This window comes from Marmota flaviventris, chromosome 9 (assembly GCF_047511675.1).
Source record: "Marmota flaviventris isolate mMarFla1 chromosome 9, mMarFla1.hap1, whole genome shotgun sequence".
NCBI lineage: Eukaryota > Metazoa > Chordata > Mammalia > Rodentia > Sciuridae > Marmota > Marmota flaviventris.
In genome coordinates this window covers 19,579,631-19,604,547 of record NC_092506.1, presented here as the reverse complement: position 1 = coordinate 19,604,547, position 24,917 = coordinate 19,579,631, and the positions used below count along the sequence as shown (strand labels likewise).

Here is a 24,917-nt window from a genome sequence, read left to right as displayed (position 1 = left end):
AACCAAAACCCATTAAACTGTACACTTTTAATGGGTGAATTTTTTTAATATTTGTTTTTTAGTTGCAGTTGGACACAATACCTTTATTTTATGTATTTATTTTTTTTAGGTGGTGCAAACCCAGGGCCTCACACGTGCTAAGCAAGCGTTCCACTGCTGAACCCAGGACCTTTTGCATGCAAGGCAAGCACTCTACCAATTGAGCTATATCCCCAGCCCGTGAGTTGTATCTCAATAAAGCTGCTATAAAAGGTGGTTTTTTGCTTTGATTTTGCCACACTAGGAATGGAACCCTTAGACCATGAGTCTTTTCTTTCTTTCTCTTTCCCTTTCCCTTGTGTGTGTGTGTGTGTGTGTGTGTTGCTGGGGATTCAATCCAGGGCCTTGCACATGGGAGGCAAGCATTCTACCAACTGAGCTAAACCCCCAGCCCATCTTTTCCCTTTTCTTGTACTGTCCCAGGGAGATTTATTACTGAGTTACATCCCTGCGCGCCCCCCCCCCCCTCCTTTTTTTTAATTTAGAGAATTTGCCCAGGCTGGCCTTGAACTTGAGATCCACCTGCATCGCTAGGATCACCGGCATGCGTCAGCACCCCACCGCAGAGGCTCTTCCTCATCTCGTCTCCCCTTTTATTTGGAGGGGGCACCTGGAATCACTGCCCCTCCTTCCGGCCGGGGTTGGGGCAGTGTCCTTCCTCCTTCGGCCGGGTCACACTTCCACCCTCAGAGGTCGTGCCCCTTCACCTGGGACGCGACCCCTGCCGGCGAGGCCTACCACTGGCCACAGGCGGGGTCCCAGTTTCGCAAGCCGCAGGCTCACAGGCCAGTGGCCCCGGAGCGCAGGGCGCTGCGCGCCGGGGATCTGCTTCACGCCGACAGCCTGGTCCCTCCCCCGAGGCCGGCGGCCCCTCCTCCGGAGCCGTGGAGCCCGCCCCGGGAGCCCCAGGCCAAGACCCACAAGCCCAGGGCTGCGAGCCCCGGACCCTGGTTCCTGAGGAGCCCGCGGCGACTGCGCCGTCTCCCCCCGAGGCCTCAGGCTGCCCGCAGACCTCGCCCTCGTTGTCCTTGCGGTCGCAGACCTCGAGCCTGGGAACGAGCGGCACGTCGCAGCGCCGGACCGGGCGGGGCCGGATGGCGGCCTCCGCGTGGATGCAGGCCGGCCTGGCCCGGGCGCTCTTCTACCCGACGCTGCTGTACACGGTGTTTCGCGGGAAGGTGCGGGGTCCGGCGCACCGCGACTGGTACCACCGCATCGACCACACGGTGCTGCTGGGCGCGCTGCCGCTGCGGGGCATGACGCACAAGGTGAGCGGGACGGCGGGGCCCGGCCTCCGCGCCGCCGGCCCCTTCGCGGCCCGGCCCACCCCGGGTCCCCGAGGCCCTTGCTGAGCCGGCTCTTTGCTTCGGCAGCTGATACAGGAGGAGAACGTGCGCGGGGTGATCACCATGAATGAGGAGTACGAGACGAGGTTCCTGTGCAACTCCTCAAAGGTGAGGGGTCCGGGCCCCCGGGGAGGAGCTGGGGCGGGGGCGCCTGCCAGCCAGCTTCGCTCGCCAGCTTCGCCCACCGCCCCAGGTCTGGGAGACCCGGAGAAATTTAGGGGAGGAAGTACGCGGCGATGACCATACTTCAAGACAGAACTCCCAAGCTTGTTTGCCTCCTTGGGAGGAGAATCTATCTGGTCTTACAAGCTCAAATTGCAGCAGTTGGAGATAGAAACGTGAAAGCCCCAGCACTCGGGAGGCTGAGGCTAGAGGAGTTGGAGGACAGCCTGGGCAACATTTGAGACCCTATCTCAAAACAAAACAAAACAAGAGATGGAAAAGTAAAGTTGACAAAAACCCCTTTATGCACAAAATTTTATTCTTAATTTCTGCCTTTCAAATTAGTAACTGAGCCTGAGGCAGTGATGATGCACATCTAAAATCCCAGCAACTCAGGAGGCTGAGGCAGGAGGATCTCACGTTCTAGACCAACTTCAGCAACTTAGCAAGATCCTGTCTCAAAACAAAAACTTTAAAAAGATTTAAAAAAACAAAAAAGGGGGTGAGGATGTTAAGCGCCACTGGGCTCAATCCTCAGTACCTAAAAATAAATAAATAAATAAAAATTCAGTGACTGAAATTGAAAGACAAAAACTGTGCCTTGCTCATTCCATCATTCATCCCATGTAATGCTTATTAAGTATTCAATACGGGTCAGGCACTGTGAGGCATTCAAGATGAAATCCCTAGCAAATGTAAAAAGAAAAGCACCCTCCCAACACTCTTACCATCTAAATGTGTCATAAAATTATCCATTGAAAAGCTAAAAAGAGTTCATTCATTTGGCTCTGTTTGGGTGAATTTTTACCATATTAAAATGTTAGAGATTAGGATTGAACTCTGAAATACTGTCATAATAAAGTTCAGTCCAAAATGTAATTTTCATTAAATATGAATGCTTGCTTGTGGACCCTTCCATAATGGTTATTAGTACATGCTGCCCTATTATTACTAAACAATGATCTTTCTCTATTATACTGATAATGGTAGTGAAAATGCTGTTAATTTCAACCTACAATTTTTAAAAAAATAATTTTAGTAGTAGTAGATGGTCACAATACCTTTATGTTGTTTATTGTTTCTTTGTTTATGTGGTTCTGGGGATTAAATCCAGTGCCTCATACATGCTAGACAAGCGCTCCACCACTGAGCCACAACCCCAGCCCAACCTACAAATTGTTTTGAAACTTTAAATTTGTGACTCACATTTTAAATATATAAGCCATTGATTCAGGAGGCTGAGGCAGGAAGATTGATAGTTTGAGCCCAGCCTTCGCAACTTAGTAAGACCCTGTCTCCAAATTCAAAAAGGCTGGGGATGCAGCTCAGTGGTAGAGAATCTCTAGGTTCAATTCTAGTACTGAGAAAAAGAAAAAAGTGTGCGCGCGATTAGTTGCCAGGTTTCTGTTCTCACGACTAAAAGGCTCAGGGGTCACTCTAATTAAACTGGGCTGCACAAAATAACCACACAAGAGACACAAATACCTTTTTCTTTGGGGTTGCTGTGACGGCTCCTCTGACCTTAAGGGTTAAAAGCACTGCTGGCCGCAGGGGCTAGGACCCCATACCGAGCAGCAAGCAGTTAAAGTCTCTTGTCCCCAGTGGCTGAGTTACAGCCATTCTGATTCATAGGACAATCATGTAGTAAAAAGGTCCGTATATACTTTCTGAGTATTGACAAAAACAATAGAAAATTGAAACTTATTTCTCTCCAGGTAAACATCACATTTTCTCTCCCTTTTTCTCACTCTCCTAGCGCAAACTTCTAGAACATAAAGGCCAAAAAAATCTCCTTTTTTTTTTTTTTTTTCCATGTGATGCTGAGGATCGAACTCAGGTTCTGCCCATGCTAGGCAAGCACTCTACCGCTGAGCAACAATCCTAGCCCCCAAAAAATCTTTTATAAAGATTTATAAAAACAATTTTAAAAAATCCACAAAAGCACGCTATAAAGATAAAGGAAGTGGTGACAATTTAGAGTCACAAAAGTACCTGGAGATATTGAAGGAAAGAGACGTTAAATTAATTAAAATGGGAAATTCAACTTCTACGGATAAGGAAATGTATCTATTTTAGACAGTATAATTAATCAGAAAGGAAAACAGATAAAGAAAGCTCAGTTATTACAATTCTTAAAGATTGTAGGCGAATATTGTCCTTGGTTTTGTGAACAGGAGTCTCCAAATTTACTTACTTGGGAGAAACTAGGAAGGAAGTTACAAAAAGTTTGTCTTTCTCATGAATTACCTGGAGGTATAGAGAATATTCAGAAAACTTGGACCGGCTCTGGAAGTTTGTCTTTTTGAATATATGGGCCAGAGTTCGTGGCCCCCTGAAGATCTATTAAAAGGCATTCAGAGAGCTATTAGTTCTATTCAAATGGAAAATCCGCCTGAGGCTAAGTTAATTCCCTTTCCCTTGAAAAACAAAGGCTCTAGGGGCCAAACTGAAGGTTAGGAATGTGACTTTAAACTTGCAGGATCAGGCTAGCCCTCAGGGAGATTATAGAGAGGAAGGTCATAAAGGAGAAACCTCCACAGTCCTAGAAAGTCCTCTGGAAGAGGTAGAGGATCTTCCTGGGGAGGAAAATCCGGAAGAAATTCTTAGAGGGGCACAGAGTTCTTCTCCGCCACGTGGCTTAGAAGCCCAATTTCAAAATGGCGACAGCGCAGAGTCTACCCACGACTCGCAGTCCGAGGGAGAAGAGTCAGACGTTGAAATTCAGGACTTACAGAGAAATTTTAACAGGCTGCGTTTAACACCGCCTGCCCAGGCTATTCGAATTCGGCCATTACCTGCTAAAAGGACAAAATTTAACAGGTATTGAATTAACAATGACTTTTCTTACCCCGTTCCAGCGAGGTATTAAGAAAGCACAGGAAGCTGGGGAAGATACTAGCGGTTTTCAACTTTTTCCAGTTTTTGAGCAAGTTAATGAGCAAGATCAGAGAGTTAGAGTTCATGCTGTAATCTCATTTAAAACCATTAAGGAACTAAAAAGTGCATGTGAGACGTATGGTCCGAATACGCCTTTTGTACAGAGCCTGATAGAAAATATTTGCTCGCAGCCCCACGTTGGGCGCCAAATTCCACCATGCGACCAGCGCACTGGTTTCATTAAAGAGGTTCTTGGCATAAAAGTTAACTAGTGAGATCGAAATAAACACACAGACTCAGTTACCTTTTTCTATGACCAGGTCCGAGATGGCTCCCCCTCTGGTTTCTACCTCGAACCACCCGGTAGGGCAGCAAGGATTACTCAGGGCTAGCAGGAGAGAGAGAGGGAGCACGCCAGGGAGCAGCCTTTTATTGGGGAACAAGAAATTCAGGGGAGAATTCCATCCAATGAAGGTTGAGGGGGGACCTTGCACTCCAAGGTCAGGGTCAGTGATTGGACCCCGGGGTCAGTGGTCAGTCACACCCCCACACGGACAGGCTCTCGCACCAGGAGAGGGCCGGGAAAGCTCCAACACAGTTTAGCCAGAGCGCCTCAGACCCAAACCAGGAGTTGCCCAGTCACGTGTGAGAATGGCTCCCCACAATTAGTGGCTGAGAATGTAGCTCAGTGGGAGAGCACATTTAGCCTCTCATATGTGTGACCCTGGATTTGTCCTTAGCACCACACACATACGTGCACATGTGTATGTTAGTAAGAATTAGTCATGGCATATATATATATATATATATATATATATATATATTTATTTATTTATTTATTGGTACTAGGGATTGAACTCAGGGGCACTCTGACCACTGAGTCACATCCCCAGTCCTATTTTGTATTTTATTTTATTTAGAGACAGGGTCTCACTGAGTTGCTTAATGTCTTGCTGTTGCTGAGGCTGGCTTTGAACTTGTGATCTTCCTGACTCAGCCTCCTGAGCTGTTGGGATTACAGGTGTGTGCCACCACAACAGCCATGGCATACATTTTTGACATGCCTATGGTGCTGGGGATTGGACCCTCTACTACTGAGCTACACCCACCCCCTCTTGGCATACATTTTTATTATGGTGAGATTGCAATAAATCACTGAGTTGATCTTATCTTAAAGCAGAAGATAGGACATTTATTTACCGGCTGGTGGTCTGGATTCACCATCTGGTGAGCCAAAGGGCAGGCTGCAAGTCTACATTCTTCAACCCCTTCCAAGGGTTAGAGTACACCTTTATAGTCCAAAACTACATTAATCATAAGTGTATGTTGCTATGATTCAAAACCATAAACAAACATCATGAGATCTAAAATCATAAGCAGAGGGGAAGTGGGTCAAAATGCCTAGTTGAGTACAAGTTGAAGAATGTGTACTAATATCTATACAATCATTCTGATAAGGTACATCGTCCAAGAAAAATAGGAACCAAAAAGAGAACAATTTTATGTTGTGTCCCATGACTAAACACTCAAGGTCACTCCAGGTGAACTGGGCTGGCACGAAATAATCACACAGAGACAGAGACATATCTTTTTCTTTGGGTCCTGTGATAGCTCCTCTGACCTTAGGGGTCCATGGAAAGACAGAGGGGAACACATGCTGAACCCTTCTAAAGGGGAAAGCCATTCAAATGAGGCAAGGGGTCAGGTTTCAGGGGTTGAGTCTAGCCAATTGATTACCTCTAGGAAGGCCATGCCCATCTCATGAGCTGTGTGGGGAGCATAGGCAGAGTGAGCAAAAAGACCAGAGCGAGGCGCACCCAACCGGGGCAACGTGGATTCAGTCCACTTTGTGCGCTCAGAGCTCATGGATTGCCACATCTCCACATTCTCATAGCTCAAGGCTAAGGGGTGCCCAGTTTGTTCCTATGTGGCAGCTCCCAACAATTTTACATTGTATGAGAACAGAAGCATTTGCGTTTCTAAGCAGGGTGTGCTAAGCAGGATCAAGATGGCAGAGATGGAAATTTCTCATGGGAGAAGCATTTCTTAGATGACATGGAGTCTCAGGGTAAAATGGAGTCGTTTGTCATTGCCTGACCAGTAACATTTATTTTAAGGAACGGATGGGGCTCGGGTTGTGGCTCAAGTGGTAGAGTGCTTGCTTAGCACCTGTGAGGCACTGGGTTTAATCCTCAGCACCACATAAAAATAAAGATATTGTATCCACCTAAAACTAAAATATAAACATTAAAAAAAAAAAAAAGAATGGATAACAGCTCCTTGGATTTCCCAAAGTACTTTGCAACAAGGCCTCGAGGGTCATTAGCCAAAACAGTAAATGTTCGTTACTGTGGTCAGTCGTGTGGTGCAAGGGGAGTCCGAAGTTACTGGACATCTGCAAAATATGCTTGTCTTTCTATGTGAGGCATTGACATTTGTAAAATGGAGCTATACCATCCCACTATTGCAGGGAAAAGAAATCTCCAAGGCAATGGTTCTCACATTTTAATATGCCTAAAAATCATCTGGCAATCTTGCTAAAATAGCATATTCCTACTTACAACCCTCAGAGATTCTGACTCAGTAACTTTAGGGTGGGGTCCAGGAATCTGAGTATTTAGCAACTCTACAGGTGTTTCTGATGCAATTGATGCATAAGCTACAGCTGCAAAACTCTTTCAGTTTTTGTTAATTTTATAAGTAGAATTAAATACAGACCTTCATTCAATGTCATAAAAATCTCGGTACACACAAAAGAGGTTAATAAAGAGTAGCTCGATTACAGTGTCTAAGCCAGGATAGCAAGTTAGAGGCCAGTGTGGGCAACTTAGACCCTATCTCAAAATAAAAAGGAAAAAGAACAAATTAAAAAAAAAAAAAAAGAAGAAGAAGAAGAAAAAGAAAGAAAAGAAAAAGCACTGGGGATGTAGTTTAGTGGTGGAGCACTTGCTGAGGATGAGTGAGCTCTTTAGTTCTATCCTCAATACTATGCCATACACATACAAAAAGAGTAGCTGGAGCATATCATAAAGCAAATATAAAGTTGCCCAGTTTAACAGAGGCTTTATTTCTCCCATTTCTTCTTTTTAAGTGATAATATTTCACAAGTAGATATGTTTCAATTTTAAAATTATAAACCTATTTTTAGATGTATCCCTCAAAAAAAGTGGTAAAAATGTATATACTTGGGATAAAATATAGTACCCTCAATCTGCAGCTGAATCACTCACTAGACAGGTCTCAAAATTAGGCAAAAGCTTTTTTTTTGATGTATAGAAGTGCTGGGAATTAAACCCAAACCTTTGTACAGGCCAGGCAAGCACTCTACCACTAGAGCTACCTCCCCTAACCCCATAACTTTTGCAGCCAAATTTTATACAATATTTTGCAGCTAAAGATTCAAATATCTGAAGGGTACTTAGTTTGCAGTATTGGGGTTGGACCCAGGGGCCCTTTACCACTGAGCTACATCCTACCTGCCATGCTTTTTTTTTTTTAAATACTGGATATTGAACCCAGGGGTATGCTACCACTAAGCCACATCCCCAGTTCTTTTATTTTCGAGGTAGGGTCTAAAGTGCTCAGGCTGGCCTTGCTGTCCTTCGGCCGGCCTCCACTTCCTGAGTAGCTGAGATTGCAGGCATATACCATCACACCCAGCTAAATAACTGGTTGATTAGCATCTGGTTCTTTCAGGTTGGGTTTTTTGTTGTTGTTTGGGGGGTATTGGGGCATTGCACCAAGGGCCTTTCATATGCTAGGTAAGCACTCCACTCTGCCACTGAGCTATGTCTACAAACCAACTTTTTAAAAATTTTTATCTTAAGACAGGGTCTCGATAAGTTGCTGAGACTGGCCTTGAATTTGGGAATTCTGCCTCAACCTCCTGAATTAACAGGATTACAAGCACATGCACCACTGCACCTGGTTTAAAGAGTACTTTAAGAGTAGTTTTGGCTAGGTGCAGTGGCAGACACCTGTAATCCCAGCAGCTTGGAAGTCTGAGGCAAGAGGATCGCAAGTTCAAAGCCAGCTCAGTGGTAGAACGCTCACCTAGCATGTGTGAGGCCCTGGGTTTTATCCTCAGCACCACATAAAAATAAATAAATAAAATAAAGGTTTTGTATCCAACTACAACTAAAAAAATAAATACTAAAAAAAAAAAAAAAAGAAAGCCAGCCTCAACAAAAGCAAGGCACTAAGCAACCCTATTTTGTATTTTATAGGGGTGGGGATGTGGCTCAGTGGTCAGAGTGCCCCTAAGTTCAATCCCTGGTACCCAAAAAAGAGGGGGCTGGGGCTATAGCTCAGCGGTAGAGGGCTTGCCTCACATGTGTGAGGCACTGGGTTCGATCCTCAGCACCACATAAAAATAAATGAATAAATAAGGGTCTGGAGTTGTAGCTCAGCAGTAGAGCACTTGCCTCATATGTGTAAAATAAGTAAATAAATAAATAAAAAAGACATTGAGTCCATCTACAACAACTGAAAAACTATTAAAAAAAAAAAAAAAAAGAGGGCTGGGGATATAGCTCAGTGGTAGAGTGCCTGCCTAGCACGCACAAGACCCTGGTCAATCCTCAGCACCACAAAAAAAAAAAAAAAATAGTTTGGAGTTGGGGTTGTGGCTCAGGGGTAGAGTGCTTGCCTAGTATAGGAGGCACTGGATTCGATCCTCAGGACTACATTATAAATAAATAAAATAAAGGTATTGTGTCCATCCACAAATTAAAAAAAAAGAAAGAAAATAAGCAAAAGAAAGTTATTTTAAAAAGAAGAAAATGGGGCTGGGGCTATAGCTCAAAGCACTAACTTTGCAGGTCTGAGGCCCTGAGTTTGATCCTCAGCACCACATAAAAATAAATAAATAAATATTCTGTGTCCATCTACAACTAAAAAAAAAAAAAGAAAGAAAAGAAAAGTTTAAGGGCTGGGTAGGTAGCTCAGTGGCAGACGGCATGCCTAGCTTTAAATCTGGGACACAGTTCTAATCAGCAGCATAGCTGTTAGATGAAAGACCAGCCATGTAGTCAGCCATTTTAAGGGCATTTCTATTAAAAAAATTTCTTTTTTAGAAAATGGAAAAGAGTATATTCACATTGTAGTAAACCTTTAAATTTCCTGTTGCTTTGCTGCCCCTTGGAAGACTGACCCTCTTCATGCCGTCCACATCAGGTTTCTTTCATTCTCTCTTTTATGCTGGTGGACCTGATTTCAGGAGTGGAAGAGAGTAGGAGTTGAGCAGCTGCGGCTCAGCACAGTCGACATGACTGGGATCCCCACCTTGGCCAACCTCCACAGAGGAGTTCGCTTTGCACTCAAGTACCAGTCATTGGGCCATTGTGTCTACGTGCATTGTAAAGCTGGACGCTCCAGAAGTGCCACTATGGTTGCAGCATATCTAATGCAGGTATTTTTTTTGGATGATGCAGGTATTTCTGGACTGATCTCTTTTACAGTAAACTTCCAGAAGTTCAATAGTATGGTTACTGGCAGGCCTTGCTGGGGGGAGCCATTACCCAATAATAGGCTGTCTGTAGGTGGTGTGGTGTCATGCAAAGCACCTGAGATTCATGGATAGGCTAACCTTTGGCTCTGACACCTGCCAAAGCATACAAAATTGGACTCTGATGTTTATTTTCCTCAAACTAAATGTGGTATGAAGCTCGAGTACTATAGATAATATTAGTGCTAATCACTTTCAGGTCTATAGTACTCAGGTTTCTTCAAATATTTCTTGAGTTTCAGGTGTGGTGGCTCATGCCTGTAATCCCAACAAGTTGGGAGGCTGAGGCAGGAAGATCACAAGTTTGAGGCCAGCTTCAGCAACTCAGTGAGACCCTTACTCAAAATAAAAAATAAAAAGGGCTGGGGTTGTGGCTCAGTGGTTTAAGTGCCCCTGAACATTAGTTTCTAGAAAGAGAGTATCCAAACCAAATTTTACCTATTTGCTGACTAGCAGTAGGATGCTTAAAAATATTTTAACACGTGCTGTGGCATGTACCTGTAGTACCAGCTGCTTGACAGACAGGTGAATCACTTGAGCCCAGTTCAAGACCTGCCCAAGCAACACAGCAAGACCTTGTTTCATGAGGTAGAGAGCGAAGATGGGAGGGGAGGGGAGGGGGGATAGTAGGGGATAGGAAAAGTAGCAGAATACAACAGTCACTAATATGCCATTATGTAAAAATGTGAGTGTGTAACCGATGTGATTATGCAATTTGTATTTGGGGTAAAAATGGGAGTTCATAACCCAATTGAGTCAAATGTATGAAAGATGATATATCATGAGCTTTGTAATGTTTTGAACAACCAATAAAAAAAAAAAAAGACCTTATTTCAAAATAAATAAAAAACACTCATTTTTGTTACCAGTCTGGCCCCTACAAAGTATTTTCTAAGTCATGTGGACAAAGGACAAAGGAAATGTGGTAATCTGCCTAGTTTTGTGTTACTATGGACTGGTGAGTAAATGACTATAAACAGTACTCAAGAACTGGGGATATAGGTTAGTGGTAGAGCACCTGGTTCAATCCCCAGTAACACAAAAAACAAAAACACCCATTTTAAACTCTTTCCTATAAATTTCTATTGGTGGTTCTGGTGATTGAACCCAGGGCCTTGTGTATGCTAAGCACGCACCTTACTACTGAGCTATACCCTCAGCCCATCCTAGAAATTCTTCTAAAATTTCAGCCCAGAACTTAGGATATTGGTGAGGCCTAGGCAGTTTTGAGATTAGGGTCTCAGCTTCACCTTTAACCTTTTTCCAGAGTTTGGAAGCATAAGAATTGGCATACTATTGTGGGCCTGGTTGACTGAGATGATTAAAGTGCTCTCCATTTATCATACATGGAGTATGGGGTTTTGTTTTGTTTTTTTGAGATGGAGTCTTGCTATCTTGCCCAGACTAGCCTTGAGCTCAAGTGATCTTTTTGCTTCAGCCTCAAGTACCACACTGGTAATACAGCATGATTTTTTTTTTTTAATATTTATTTTTTAGTTTTTGGCGGACACAACATCTTTGTTTTTATATGTGGTGCTGAGGATCAAACCTAGGCCGCACGCATGCCAGGCGAGCGCGCTACCGCTTGAGCCACATCCCCAGCCCACAGCATGATTTTTAACAGCCCTCCTCAAATGGCCTTTTTTTTTGGTGGGGATACAGGGAATTGAAGTCAGGGGCACTCAACCACTGAGCCATATCCCCAGCCCTATTTTGTATCTTATTTACAGACAGGGTCTCACTTAGTTGCTTAGTGCCTCACTTTTGCTGAGGCTGGCTTTGAACTCATGATCCTCCTATCTCAGCCTCCCAAGCCACTGGGATTACAGGCATGTGCCACTGTGCCCAGCTCAAATGGACTTTTCTGAAAAAAGGAATTCTAGGAGTCGTTCAACACCCCCATAGGTCCAGGGCATCTGAACATCTGACCCTTTCTTTCTCTGTTGATTTCCCAACCATCTACTTTAGGTACACAACTATAGCCCAGAGGAGGCTGTCAGAGCCATTTCCAAGATCCGGTCCCACATCTACGTCAGACCTGGCCAGATGGAAATTCTCAAAGAGTTCCACAAGGAGATTTCTACAAGGGCAGCAAGATGACACTGAAATGTGTGGATTTGAAAGAACTAAACAATGCTGCTTGATACAGAATAAAGAAGTTGTATAGGACCAAAAGGGCTTAAAAGCCCAGACTTGACGGAACAGAAATGTGCTAAGTAGTGGACAATTTTCTTGTGTCTTATTTTCCTAAATTAACACTGTTATATGCCTACAGAGGAAGACTTAGTGTATCTACATTTTTTTTTTTTTTAGTTGTAGATGGACACAATACCTTTTTATATTTACTTTTATGTGGTGCTGAGGCTCCAACCCAGTGCCTCACATGTGCTAGGCAAGCACTCTACCACTAAGCTACAACCCCAGCCCCTAAATCTTGTTTTCTTTAATAGCACCAAGAAATATTCATTTCAACAAAAATCTATTATGTACCTAAAATTATACTTAAAGATATTTAATATCATAACTCAAAGACATTTAACTGTAGAAAAAGAAAGGAAAAAATACTCAGTTCTGGCTTTTTGCTACTGTTAGAACCCCAAATTTACTGGCCCTGTGGGGGCATCCCTCACACTTCTGGAGCATGTAAAAAAGAATGCACGAGGGTGGGTGGGGGGCTGGGGATATAGCTCAGTTGGTAGAGTGCTTGCCTCGCATGCACATGGCCCTGGGTTCAATCCCCAGCACCACCAAAAAAAAAAAAAAAAAGAATGCATGGGATGCAGGCAGGATTGCTGATTTAGAAATATATGGATATGGGTATGCTGGGCGCAGTGTGCACTCCTATAATCCCTGCAGCTCAGGAGGCTGAGACGGGGGAGGATCATGAGTTCAAAGCCAGCCTCAGCAAAAGCAAGGCGCTAGGCAACCCAGTGAGACCCTGTGTCTAAAATAAAATACAAAATAAGGCTGGGGATGTGGCTCAGTGGTTGAGTGCCCCTGAGTTCAATCCCTGGTACCCCCCACCAAAAAATAAATGTATGGGTATGTGACTAGTTCTTCTTAGGAAGTCACCCCTCAGGATTCAACACAGATGCACATATCCTTTCAAAAACTTTTATTTCTATGAACAGTTCCTAGCTCTTGATTTAGCTTAGAGCTTTTAAAAGAGCAGAGACCTTATATATTTGAGTCTGAAAAACAAGTTTCTGCTATTAATCAGAAATAATTCTTTCTACTTTCTAGCTTACTCCCGTTGGAGTAAGCCAAAAATAAAACCAAAGTTGCTTTTTCTGACAGAAGATGAGAAAATGATAAAAGGAACGTCCTAAATTCTAGAGTTGACCCCTGCTGGTGAAATACACCTTTAGCTAAGTCCATTTTCCCACCCAAAGCCTGAAGGAAAATTTAACACCTAATTCTTTGTGGTAAAATGATCAACTAGCCACTTCATAGACTGTAGAAAAAGTAGGGATGGGAATCTTTCCTTCCACCCTGGGATGAGGTGCTCCTATTTTACATTGATTAGGTAAAGAGGGGAGGCTGTGCCTAAGGTCTGAGAAAAGGCTCACACTAAGCAATCTGTAATGAGGCATAGGATCAGTGGGGATGGCAGAGAACAGGCTGGCCACCTCTCAGTTCAAGCAGCCAGCTCTATATCAACAGTCTCAAAATACCCAAACAAAACACCCTATGTGTTCAAGGAAGAGATGAGGTGCTGCCCAGAATAACATAACTTTGAATTGGGGCTCAGGGAATTTTGAGTTTAGGGAGGAGTCTGAAAAAGGGAGGGTGAAGGAGTCAGCTGCTCTTCCTGTCACCACCTTAGGCCAACACGAACTGCAAATTGGTAAGCAGCACCTTAATGCCTCTAGTGACAGTTACAGCTGAAGTGGCAGGGTCAAGTTTGTAGGTGTTGGCATCTCCCTTCTTGTATCGGTCCCTGAAGACATAGATGCTCCCATTGCAGCTGGCGATCTTCCAGAGGGATGGGGCGGAACTCCAGGCCTCCGGAAGGCAAAGCCTAGTGAAGCTGTCTAGCAGGGGATTGTAGCACACCAGGGAGTCCCCTTCAGCCACAATAAACACCAGATCCTTGTGCACTGCTGCATGCATGCGGCCTGCGAAGGGTAGTACATAGGGCTTCACGTGACACTTGTCTGTCTCTGTGTCAAAGCACTGGATAAGTCGGGAAGGTTTTGTAAAGAAGTCCAGGTCATTCTCCTCTCCCCCTAGTAAGTAGATGATTCCGTTGAGATTGGCACCAGCGGCCCCTGACACAGCCACCTCTAGCTGAGTTGTCTCTGTCCATACGTTATCACCTACCCGATAATAGATGACTGCATTTGAGAGGGTATCCTGCAGTGTCTTGCCACCCAGTGAATATATGGCATCTTTCCCAGGCACAGACACCAGGGTGTGTTGGAGCCGGTCTCGGGGCAAAGGTGCACACCACTCCCAGTCAACGGTGGCATTGTTGCACTTCCACATGCGCCTTGGGATGGAACCTCCCACCACATATAAGTCTCCACCATGCTTGCAGGCTGCAGTAATCTGGTGGCACAAGCTATTCTGGCCACTTACACTGATGGAGTCATCTTCAGCACAGTGTAAGGACACAGCTAACGAGTGGGTACGGGATGACTCTTTTCCAATAAGGTAAATGTGCACATTCTCCCCAATTTCCTGTTGCCAAAATTAAAATTATAATGATATGTCAGTTCAATGAGACAAGTATCTTTAAGTCCTGAGCCTCTCACTCATATCCTTTTGTAACCTACTCCCCTCCAATCACCGTCGGCCTTCCTGACTCCTCTAATTACTCTTTCAGGCATTTGATGCAGAGGTAGAGAATCTGTTGTGCCACTCACTCTTGCAGCTTTTAAAAAAACTATCATAAATTGTGCTTCAGACAAAAGATTATTAACCAAATGATGAAAGTAGTTCACTTGAGGAGCTTTTGAAGCTCATAGATTGGTGGCTTCTGGGATCAAAACACTCCTCTCCCTATCATAGCAACTTCAAGCAATAGACAATTTATTTAATAGTCATGAAAGAGGCCAGGCCAGTTGATGGCTGGAATGTATGGAGATTTAGGTGCCCAATTCTATTTGTTTGTTTTTTGATACTAGAGATTGAACCCAAAGGCACTTCACCACTAAGCTCTATCTTCAGCACCCCTCCCCCCTTTTTAAATGGGGTCTTGCTAAGTTGCTTAGGGTCATACTAAGTTGCTGAGGCTGGCCTCAAACTTGTGATCCTCCTGACTCAGCCTCCCTAGTTGCCAGGATTATAGGTGTGTGCCACAGTACCTGGCTGGTGCCCCAATTCTTAAGAAATCTGCCTTACCTTCAAGCTAGTCCTAAGTGACTCTGCAAAAGCCTCTCTTTCCTCTTTATTAAAATTGATCCAGGCTTCTATTGCTTCTGTTGGGTTCTGGGAACATGGAACACCATCTGTAAGAGTCAAAAGAAAAGCATGGTCAATAACAGTCTGACAATTTGAAAGAGAAATTCAGAGCAAGGGACTTTAAAGATGTGATCTAGTTTATTCGTCCAGCACTGTGTGTTTGTATGTGTACACGTACATATGTGTGAAATTAAACTGAAAATTGCCTTGCCTTTTTGGCAGTGCTGGGAATCAAACCCAGGACTACACTCATGCTAGTCAAGAGCCCACCATTGACCTACACTCCCAGACCTTTGCCTCATTTTTAAAAATTAAAATGGTTGGCTTGATATGCTCCTATTTGCCATGGAAGCAACCTACGAGTTGTAAGGGTGAAGCCCTCACACCTAAAGTGTGATTTTATCTCAGTTGCAGGGTCAGGACTTTTACTAAAAAAGTTTATCTTAGATTTCTTGGTTCATCATCAATTTACTTAGGAAACTAGTCTCACAGGCAAAGTACAGGAGAGATGAGAACACTTAAGCACAGAACAGATTTCCCACTACCTTTAATGGGAAAGTGCTGCTTCTCTAAGGCACTCTGTCTCTAATTGTGGCCACCCTGATTCTCAACTTCAATCTACATTCCTCCCGGGGATAATAATATAAATTAAGAGCAGAAAGTTTGAGAGTTCCTTTGTCTTGAACTAGAACAATCTGAACATCATACCGAAGTAAGTGGATATGATGTGCCCCCTCCCTATACTTACCTGAGATGATATCAGTGAGTAGATGGTGGGGCAAATGGAGAAATTCCTCTGTGCTCTGCAGCTGGGCCAGGTGAGTCTTGGCACAGTGCTTGGCTGCAGTGTAGAGCTCAGGATCACTGTGCCGATCTGCCAGCCACATCACCTGAAGGCAATTTCCCACTTGCACTGTGCGGGCCAAAAACCGAGAACATTCCTCAAAGAGAGATGTCAGCTGATACATGTCTGACACCTCATAAATTTCCTGCAGCTCATCAGCTCGAAGTTTCACAGTCCCATGGTAGATGTAATCAACTAGGAGCTGGAAAACTGACTCACTGACGTCCTGCAACACAATCACCCGGTTGTGAGCCTCCTTCAGATTGGAAGTGAACATGGACCGGAAAAAGCAGCTCTGAGCTGAGAGGACCAGCCGGTGCAGCTGAAACTCCCGGCCTTCCACTGAAATGGTGACATCAGCAAACAGCTCCTCCTCTAGACATAGTTTCATGATGCCTTGAGCCACCCGTCCTGAATGGGACCGATCTTTGAAAGTGTAGTTCACAAAATAGTTCTCATCCATGGATGCTCCAGGCTCCTCTGGTGATTCCATGGTAGCCAACTTCTCTCTCTGCCAGCTGTCTGCAAAGCAACCTACCTTGAGTAACTTGGGGAAATCACACCCTAGTCTGTGAACCCAATTGTCCCACTCAGAGAGGGAAAAGGAAAAACTGAAAGCAAAGGGAGTCCATACTGGCCTTAGTCCATACTGGCCTCTCCTTCAACCAAAGCTGGGTTCATTTTAATCTGTGGTGCCCTTCCCCTGATGAAATCAATAAGAGCTCAAACTTCTGATGTTTTGCCTGAGAGAACACTGACTATTTCTCTCCATAATGTAACAGAAGACTTGGGATTTAGGTTAACACATGAAAGCAAGGGGCTGGAGAAAGCTTATGATCTCAAACCCCTTAATATCTAAATACCATGGGCATAAAATTAGTAAGAGGATGCAGAACCAGGTTGGGGGGGAAAAAAAAAACACAAAATACCTCGCCACGTCCTTGGGGCTAGTTTCCCTCTTCCCCTGCACATGGAGTTCAGACTCTCCTACATGAAGCTTGGCCTGGGACACTCATCAGCCTCACTTTTTCTCTTTTCTGGGTTTCTGTTCCTCCTTTACCCGCTCGCCCTAATGAATCTCTAAAGCTCCGTCCCAGAGCTTGAGACAGAGCCCAGCTGTCCCCAACTAGGGGCACGAGGACGCCCATGCCCAGTGTTGTGTCTGTTCCACCTGGAGTCGCCTGGGAAACGGTCGCTAGGGAAACTGTTCTCCCCACCCCCGACGCCCACCCACCCGCCCTCTCTCCTCAAAAGCTTGGCTCGGGGAGCGGGGGAGGGGTATGGAAGGTAGAACTCAGAATAACCATCCCTTCTCCTCTCACCAGTCCGGTTCTTCAGCGTCTTCGCCGTGTCTCCAATTTCTGCCTCAGCGGCCTAGGGTTAGGTTCACCTCACGGTTTCCCCACTAGCCGGTCTTGTTTTCTCACCTGCGTTCCCTCCTTTCATCCCGGAGCCCGGAACCCCTGCTTCCGACCTCACGACCGCCCGGAAGAAGATTTGTTGCACATTTCCGCTTCCGGTCCGTGCCCTTGGGGTTCCGTGTCCTAAGAGCCCTTCCCTTGGCAGCCTGGTTTGCATCCGAGGAACATGGCGGCCGCGGCGGCCAGGGTCTGGTGGCGGGGACTCTTGGGGGCTTCAGCGGTGGCCAGGGGTGAGCAGCGGGCAGCAGGCTGAGGTCAGGGTCAGAAGTAGTGGAGCCTCCGGCACAAAGAACTTCTCAATCCTCACCCTACGCGTCTGTGCCTTATATCTCCCTGTGCAGGGGCTGGACGACCCTCGGTGCTGTTGCAGCGGGTGAGGAGGGAGAGCGCCTCGGCCGACACGCGCCGTGAGTATGTGCGGGCAGCGCTTTTCTGCAGACTGTTAGCGGGTCCCTTCGTATCCTTGGTCAGATACTTGTCCTTGCCTAGGATGTCCTTCTGTGTTCTCCTGGCAAATCTCTGCTTGTCCTTGGAGACCTGATTGCCATGGTTTCTAACCGACAGGCTCTCCCTGTGCTATAGACCTGTTAGTGGCCTTCCTCCTTTGTCCGTTTTCAGGATCCTCTTTTCTCTGATTAAGTTGACAGTTCTTTGAGGGCAGAAGACCTAACTTTTGGACCTCAGAGCCCAGTAACAACAGCAGCTTTCAAGTTAATTGGGCGCTCACTGCGTATCAGGCACCTTACCAAGCCTTTATGAATAATGTTATTTGGTCCTCACAACCAAATAACATATAGCTTTATGAGGTAGACTGTATTTAACTGAACATATTTTATGAATCAGGAAACAGCCCAGATAACTAAATTGCCCAGGGTCTGGGGCTGGAAATGTACCTCGGTGGTAGAGCACCTGTCCAGCATGCCCAAGGACTTTGGTTGGATCCCCATCATCTCAAGATAAACAAATAAATAAATAAAACATTTGTTCAGAGTCACAGAGAAAGTTGGTCTGCCTGCCACCAAAGGCACTTAACCATTCTTCCCAGCCTATGCTGGGTGAGTGCCCAGTGATTAGGTTTGCATGAATGAGTATTTGGAAATTATGTTACAGTCAACATAAGCAGACTGGGAAATAGAAGACCTAACTTTTCTGGTTTAGGTCTAGGTTTTCTTACTGATGCACCACACCAAAAAGGAAGATGGGGTTCACAAGATAATCTGTGAGGGCTCTTCAGTCAGTCCTGAAGCTCTTAGTATGAGAACCTGGAATAAGCTAAGGGCCAAGAAGATAAAGAGAAGCAAATGTGTGGTTCCTGTCCTTGAAGAGTTTCTAGTCTGGTAGGACAGCTGACACTATGCTGTGTTTGCAGAAGTATAGAAAGGGAAGAGCATGGAATAGTTTCAAGAAGTGGCAAACACCACAGTTGCAGTAATAAGTCTTTATGTGTATTATGTAAGTGAGGTGGCATTTTTCTCCATTTTTTTCATTATTTCCTATACCCTGCAAGAAGAACTCTCCACCTACACCTTTTTTTTTTCTTTTTTTGGTGTGTGGGGAGGTAGTACAGGGATTGAACCCAGGAGCACTTAACCACTGAGTCACACACTTTTTATTTTTTTATTTTGAGTCACTAAGTTGCTGAGGCTAGCCTTGAACTTGGCAATTCTCCTGCCTCAACCTCCCAAGCCACTGGGATTACAGACCTGTGCCATCACACCCAGCTCACGTGCTCATTCCTGCTGAAAGATGACAGCCTTTACAAACCCAAGAGAATAGATACACAGCTGGTTGCTGCCTTCTTCACTCTGTTAAATGCGCCTTTTCCTTCCAGCCACAGTCAGACCACAGAACGATGTGGCCCACAAACAGCTCTCAGCTTTTGGAGAGTATGTAGCTGAAATCCTGCCCAAGTATGTCCAACAAGTTCAGGTAATATTCACTACAGTTGTTTGGGTTTGGGTCGAGAAAGAATCATGTTTTCAGGGCACATGGGAATGGGCAGCCTAGTTTCAAAGAAACCATAGATTTCTCCATCCCTAACTTGAGCTTCTTTCTCTATTTTAAGCTAAGTGATTCCAACTGAAGTTAGCTGCTTCCTCTGTAGATATTTCCTTTTTCTTTCCTCCCTTCTGTGTTTGTAGGTGACCTGCTTCAATGAGTTAGAGATCTGTATCCATCCTGATGGAGTCATCCCAGTGCTGACTTTCCTCAGAGATCACACCAATGCACAGTTCAAATCCTTGGCTGACCTGACAGCAGTGGATGTACCAACTCGGCAAAATCGTTTTGAGGTCAGTCAGGAAATTTGAGAAGTTTGGGGGAATAAGGGTGAGAAAGGGACAGAGTCAGGCATAGTGGTGTCCTATAGTCCCAACAGCTCAGGAGGCTGAGGCAGGAAGATCTCAAGGTCAAAGCCAGCCTCAGTAACTTAGGAAGACACTGTCCCAAAATAAAAAATTAAAAAGAACTGGGAATGTAGCTCCTGTAGTTGTAAAATGCCCCTAGGTTCAACCCAGAAAAAAAGAAAGGGGACATAATATTTTCAAGGTGACAGCTACCAATGGGAACCATAATCTCTCTAGTTTTAGTTTGGTTCATTCAGTAGAACACAGCAGTTAAACCAGGGCTTTAGAGTCAGGTAGACCTTAAGTATGAATCTTGGCTCTGTCATCACTTGACTTTGTGACCTCAAACATACTGTTTATTTTAGACAAAGTCTCATTTTGTTGCCCAGACTGATCTTAAACTCTGGTTGAAGTGATTCTCCCACCACAGCCTCCTGAGTAGCTGGAACTATAAGCATACACCCTGGTACCCACTCTATTTGATTTTGTGTGTGTTGTGTGCTTCAATTTTTTTTTTCTTTTTTTTGTACTAGGGAGTAAATTCACTAGCCACATCCCCAGCCATTTTTATTTATTATTTAGAGACAGGGTCTTGCTAAGTTACTCAGGGCCTCACCAAGTTACTGAGGCTGTCTTTGAACTTGCAATCCCCTGCCTTAGCCTCCTGGGCCACTGGGATTACAGGTGTGCACCACCATGTCCAGTGCTTTAGTTTTCTCATCTGCGAAATAAGTGTAGGTGATGGTGGGGCAGGTCTGGAAGCACTGCTGAAGTCATAGAAAAAAAAAAAAAACCTTTTATGCTTCCAGCAATTTCAGATGTCAAAAACATTCCCTGCACACAGGACTTGATATTATGTGGTTCATTAGGATCTGTTATGGCTGTCCTTGGACATTTTTTAACTAGTAAGGTTAGAAGATGTGAGGGCTGGGGTTATGGCTCAGTGGTAGAGCACTTGCCTCACATGCATGAGGCATTGGGATTGATCCTCAGCACCAAATAAATAAATGGTGTTCATCTACAACTAAAAATATATATATTTTAAAAAGATGTGATATGAGATAAGGAGGATTTATCTTAGTGATTTCAGGATGCTGGTAAGTATAATTTCTTACAGCAAGGAACCCAGTAGAAATTATCAGAAAGGCAGTTAAAAAAGAAGAGCCAGATGGGGCACAGTGGCACATGCCTATTATTCCAGCAGCTCGGGAGGCTTAGACAGGAGGATAGCAAGTTCAAAGCCAGCTTCAGCAAAAGCAAGGCACTAGGCAACTCAGTGAGACCGTGTCTCTAAAAATATACAAAATAGGGCTGGAGATGTGGTTCATTGATTCGAGTGCCCCTGCATTCAATACCCAGTACCAATAAATAAATAAATAAGAACCAGGCTTGGTGATAAATGCTTGTAATACAAGCTACTGAAGAAACTGAGGCAAAAGGATCACAAGTTCAAAGCCAGCCTAGGAAACTGAGTAAAACCCTGCCTCAAAATAAAAAAGAGCTGGGAATGTAACTTATTACTGGAGTGCTTGCCTAGCAAGTGCATGCCCCTGGATTCAATCTCTAGTACTGCCCAAAAAAAAGTGTAAAGTTGTTTGTATTATGTCTGGTGGTTGTCAAATGAGCTGGTGTAGGTGACTTATTAGCACACAAATTCTCAATACACTTAACAATTAGTATTTTCTATTCATCTACTATGTGCCAGACCCTGGAAAAGAGAAAGAACATCTAGTATCTATCCTCCACACCTAGCAAAAGGTTTGTAACTTAAAGTAGTAATCTGTAGTACATAGGATGGTAGAGGGATACTTTAGAAACAGGTGGGGCACTGTCTGAAAGGCTTCTTTTAAGAGGATATTTATGCTGACTCTTAACAGATGAGAAGAATACCAGAAATTAGCCTCGTGAGGATTTGGGGCAGGTAGAGCAGAGAGATCTTCCAAACAAAGAGTAGCACAAGGAAAGATAGGCATGCTGACATGCCTAGCTACACTATGGCCTGTGCCTTTGCAAGTTGTTGTAAGCATAGGGACATCTTGACATTTTGAACTTCAAACAGAAAGCAGGGTCACAGGTGAAACCCTAACCTACCCTGAATCCTTATAGCTAATGCTTACCCAGAGACTCTCATCTGAGACCCCTCAAACTGTGCCCTTCTTCATCCTCTAGTTCCCTCTGTTCTCCCTAGATTGTCTACAATCTGCTGTCTCTGCGCTTCAATTCACGAATCCGTGTGAAGACCTATACAGATGAGCTGACACCAATTGAGTCCACAGTCTCTGTGTATAAGGCAGCCAACTGGTATGAGAGGGAGGTGAGTTGGTGGATATGATGGGCCTTGCCTCTGGGCCAGAGTTGCTGAATTGGTTGAAACTTGGGCTGTAATGTAGCTCCTTCCCCCTGTTGTAGGCCCTGTGGACTGGTTGCCTGAGAGCCTCTTTTTTTCTAGATCTGGGACATGTTTGGTGTCTTTTTTGCTAACCACCCTGACCTAAGAAGGATCCTGACAGATTATGGCTTTGAGGGACATCCTTTCCGGAAAGACTTCCCACTGTCTGGTTATGTTGAGGTAAGAGCCTTGAAATTGGGGTGCTAGCCTTAGGGAGGGACTCACAGGGAATAGGGAATAGTGGAGATGGCAGGATCTGTGTGGGTGGGCTCTGGATTCAAATCCTAGCTTCATTTTTGTAATCTGGGGCAAGGTACTTAATTTAATTATGGTTCTATTTTTGTACAGTAGGGACAATAATAGCTTAAACGATGTATGGTGAGCATTAAATGATGTATGTGTGAAGCTGGGTGTTTTAAGTGTGCTAAATATCAGTTGATGCTAGCTATTATTATAATAATCATTTTAATGATGAAAGCAGCCTTCAGAACAATCTGGCCAGGCACAGTGGTGCACGCCTGTAGTCCCAACAGTTTGGGAGGCTGAGTCAGGAGTTCTAAGCCAACTTCAGCAAAAGCAAGGCACTAACAACTCAGTGAGACCATGTCTTTAAGTAAAATACAAAATAGGGCTGGGGATATGGCTCAGTGATTGAGTGCCTCCCGTGTTCAACCCCTGGTACCGCCCCCCCGCCCGCAAATAAAAAAGAACAGTCTGCCCCCAACTCCTGAAAGTAGAGGATTATTTTTCCTTGCCCTAGATTTTCAATAAGGCATTTGGCAGGGAAGATGCTAAATGTCTAATCCTCACAAACAGCCACCAAACTGGGCACAGTGGCACACACCTGTAATCCCAGCAATTCAGGAGGCTGAAGTAAAAGGATCAAAAATTCAACGCCAGCCTCAACAAATTAGTGAGACCTTGTCTCGAAATTAAAAAATAAAAAGGGCTGGGGATGTGGCTCAGAAGTTAAGTGCCTCTGGGTTCAATCCCCCTTACCAAGAAAAAACAAAAAAATGAATAGCCACTGAGGCAGGACCAGTAATATGTCACTACAAGAGTCTTATAAAGAATTCCAGTGGGCTGGGGTTGTGACTCAATGATAGAGTGCTTGCCTAGCATGTGTGAGGCACTAGGTTCAATCCTCAGCATACTACATAAAAATAAATAAATAAAGTGTTGCGTCTATCTATAACAAAAAGTACTTAAAAAAATAAATTTTTTTTTCCAGTGGCACTGCTGATTAGCAGGAAGGTAGCCTTAAAACAAACAAACAAAAAAAAAAACACATAAATTTTGTAGCAAGGTAGCTTTTTTAGAAATGTTAATTACAAGCATGAGCCAATATGCCTCATTTAACTTCAGACTTTTTTTTTTGGTCCCAGGGACTTAACCACTGAGCCACATCCCCAGCCCTTTTTTTATTTTATTTAGAGACAGAGTCTTACTGATTTATTTAGGGTCTTGCTAAGTTGCTGAAGCTAGCTTTGAACTTGCGATCCTCTTGCCTCAGCCTCCTAAGCAGATGCATTACAAGCCTGCACAACCACTCTTGGCTCTGAGATACTGACAGTGGAAATACCAAGGCCAGAAGGCCTGAAGTTGTGTCTATCAGTTTACGTTTACTCTTTTCAGCCACCAGCTGCTCCCAATCCTGGACAAATGCTTTCCATTATCTTATGAGAATGGATGAGCAGAGTCAGTTCTAGAAAAGGGTTCAGAGTTCACACTGTGGTGGGGCAGGCGACAGGGGAGTCTGAATGTTGCTGAAGTGCGTGAGTGGTAGGAGACCATCTGGGAATTCCACTTACCAGGTTGTTGGAGTGTGACGCATCGTGACAGGTCACACAAATATGTATGGAGACTTGTTGACAAAAAAGGCTAGAATAGGAGTCAAGGACAGAATGATGATAGGCTGGGGGAATCGCCCATGGCCCGTGAAAGTGTGCTCCTTAGTGGCCATGACAAGACGTTCTTCAGTACTCAGTCCTGTCTTTTGTTCCTGCAGTTACGCTATGATGATGAAGTAAAGCGGGTGGTGGCTGAGCCAGTGGAGTTGGCCCAAGAGTTCCGCAAGTTTGACCTGAACAGCCCCTGGGAGGCTTTCCCTGCCTATCGGCAGCCTCCTGAGAATCTCAAGCTTGAAGCCGGAGACAAGAAGCCTGAAGCCAAATAGCTCCAGGGAAGGCTTATGAATTAAGGAGAGCATCTTGTCTATGATTGTTTGTGTAAATAAATTCCTACTAAGACTCCACACTTCTTGTGTGCTAATAATGGGTAGAGCGACACTTTGACTCAGGTAAAGGCAGGTGCAGGCAAAGGTGTTTCTCTGCTCCCTTAGAATGTACCAAAGCTGCAAGTCTGTTTTTTTGTTTGTTTGTTTGTTTTTGGTGGGGGGTGGGTATCAGGGATTGGCCACTGAGCCACATCCCCAGCCCTATTTTGCATTTTATTTAGAGATAGGGTCTCACTGAGTTGCTCAGCAGTTCACTTTTGCTGAGGCTGGCTTTGAACTCGCCATCTTCCTACCTTAGCCTCCCAAGCCATTGGGATTACAGCATGCACCACCATACCTGGCTCTG

At 44.6% G+C, this 24,917-nt stretch overlaps 3 protein-coding genes and 1 non-coding gene across 7 annotated transcripts; 3 read left to right on the top strand and 1 right to left on the bottom strand.

Moving 5' to 3' along the window:
• The first annotated feature begins 656 nt into the window (after positions 1-656).
• Positions 657-12,142, top strand: Ptpmt1 (protein tyrosine phosphatase mitochondrial 1). Its single transcript, XM_027936388.2, has 4 exons — positions 657-1,307; positions 1,413-1,493; positions 9,643-9,834; positions 11,899-12,142. Exons 1-4 carry the CDS (start codon positions 1,134-1,136, stop codon positions 12,028-12,030), a joined length of 579 nt encoding a protein of 192 aa, XP_027792189.1. The 5' UTR covers positions 657-1,133; the 3' UTR covers positions 12,031-12,142.
• Positions 12,143-12,607: 465 nt separating this feature from the next.
• On the top strand, positions 12,608-12,680 carry Trnaa-cgc (transfer RNA alanine (anticodon CGC)). Its single transcript has one exon. It is a non-coding gene; the product is annotated as a tRNA-Ala (tRNA).
• Positions 12,681-13,030: 350 nt separating this feature from the next.
• Kbtbd4 (kelch repeat and BTB domain containing 4) lies at positions 13,031-17,758 on the bottom strand. Of its 4 annotated transcripts, none has more exons than XM_027936385.2 (4): positions 17,608-17,758; positions 16,085-16,702; positions 15,277-15,383; positions 13,031-14,613 (listed from the first exon to the last, which is right to left on the bottom strand). In XM_027936385.2, the coding sequence occupies exons 1-4, from the start codon at positions 17,756-17,758 to the stop codon at positions 13,753-13,755; spliced, it is 1,737 nt and encodes a 578-aa protein (XP_027792186.2). In that variant the 3' UTR covers positions 13,031-13,752. The 4 variants fall into 4 exon arrangements, with proteins under 4 accessions (XP_027792186.2, XP_071472275.1, XP_027792187.1 ...); XM_071616174.1 differs by having other exon boundaries at positions 16,085-16,698; positions 17,503-17,651; XM_027936386.2 differs by having other exon boundaries at positions 17,503-17,650.
• Ndufs3 (NADH:ubiquinone oxidoreductase core subunit S3) lies at positions 17,747-24,589 on the top strand. Its single transcript, XM_027936387.2, has 7 exons — positions 17,747-17,831; positions 17,943-18,008; positions 19,433-19,530; positions 19,743-19,892; positions 22,135-22,260; positions 22,396-22,515; positions 24,344-24,589. Exons 1-7 carry the CDS (start codon positions 17,768-17,770, stop codon positions 24,509-24,511), a joined length of 792 nt encoding a protein of 263 aa, XP_027792188.1. The 5' UTR covers positions 17,747-17,767; the 3' UTR covers positions 24,512-24,589.
• The last annotated feature ends 328 nt before the right edge of the window (positions 24,590-24,917 follow it).

What these genes read in the sequence shown, in the direction of transcription:
- Ndufs3 (XM_027936387.2), top strand. Translation starts at nt 17,768, where the DNA reads ATGGCGGCCGCGGCGGCCAGGGTCTGGTGGCGGGGACTCTTGGGGGCT. An exon ending in CTCGGCAAAATCGTTTTGAG is followed by an intron (nt 19,893 to 22,134) that starts GTCAGTCAGGAA and finishes TGTTCTCCCTAG; the next exon opens with ATTGTCTACAATCTGCTGTC. An exon ending in CACTGTCTGGTTATGTTGAG is followed by an intron (nt 22,516 to 24,343) that starts GTAAGAGCCTTG and finishes TTGTTCCTGCAG; the next exon opens with TTACGCTATGATGATGAAGT.
- Kbtbd4 (XM_027936385.2), bottom strand. Translation starts at nt 17,758, where the DNA reads ATGCAAACCAGGCTGCCAAGGGAAGGGCTCTTAGGACACGGAACCCCA. An exon ending in ACTCACTGATATCATCTCAG is followed by an intron (nt 15,384 to 16,084) that starts GTAAGTATAGGG and finishes TGACTCTTACAG; the next exon opens with ATGGTGTTCCATGTTCCCAG. An exon ending in CACTTAGGACTAGCTTGAAG is followed by an intron (nt 14,614 to 15,276) that starts GTAAGGCAGATT and finishes TTTTGGCAACAG; the next exon opens with GAAATTGGGGAGAATGTGCA.
- Ptpmt1 (XM_027936388.2), top strand. Translation starts at nt 1,134, where the DNA reads ATGGCGGCCTCCGCGTGGATGCAGGCCGGCCTGGCCCGGGCGCTCTTC. An exon ending in TGCGGGGCATGACGCACAAG is followed by an intron (nt 1,308 to 1,412) that starts GTGAGCGGGACG and finishes TTGCTTCGGCAG; the next exon opens with CTGATACAGGAGGAGAACGT. An exon ending in TTGCAGCATATCTAATGCAG is followed by an intron (nt 9,835 to 11,898) that starts GTATTTTTTTTG and finishes CATCTACTTTAG; the next exon opens with GTACACAACTATAGCCCAGA.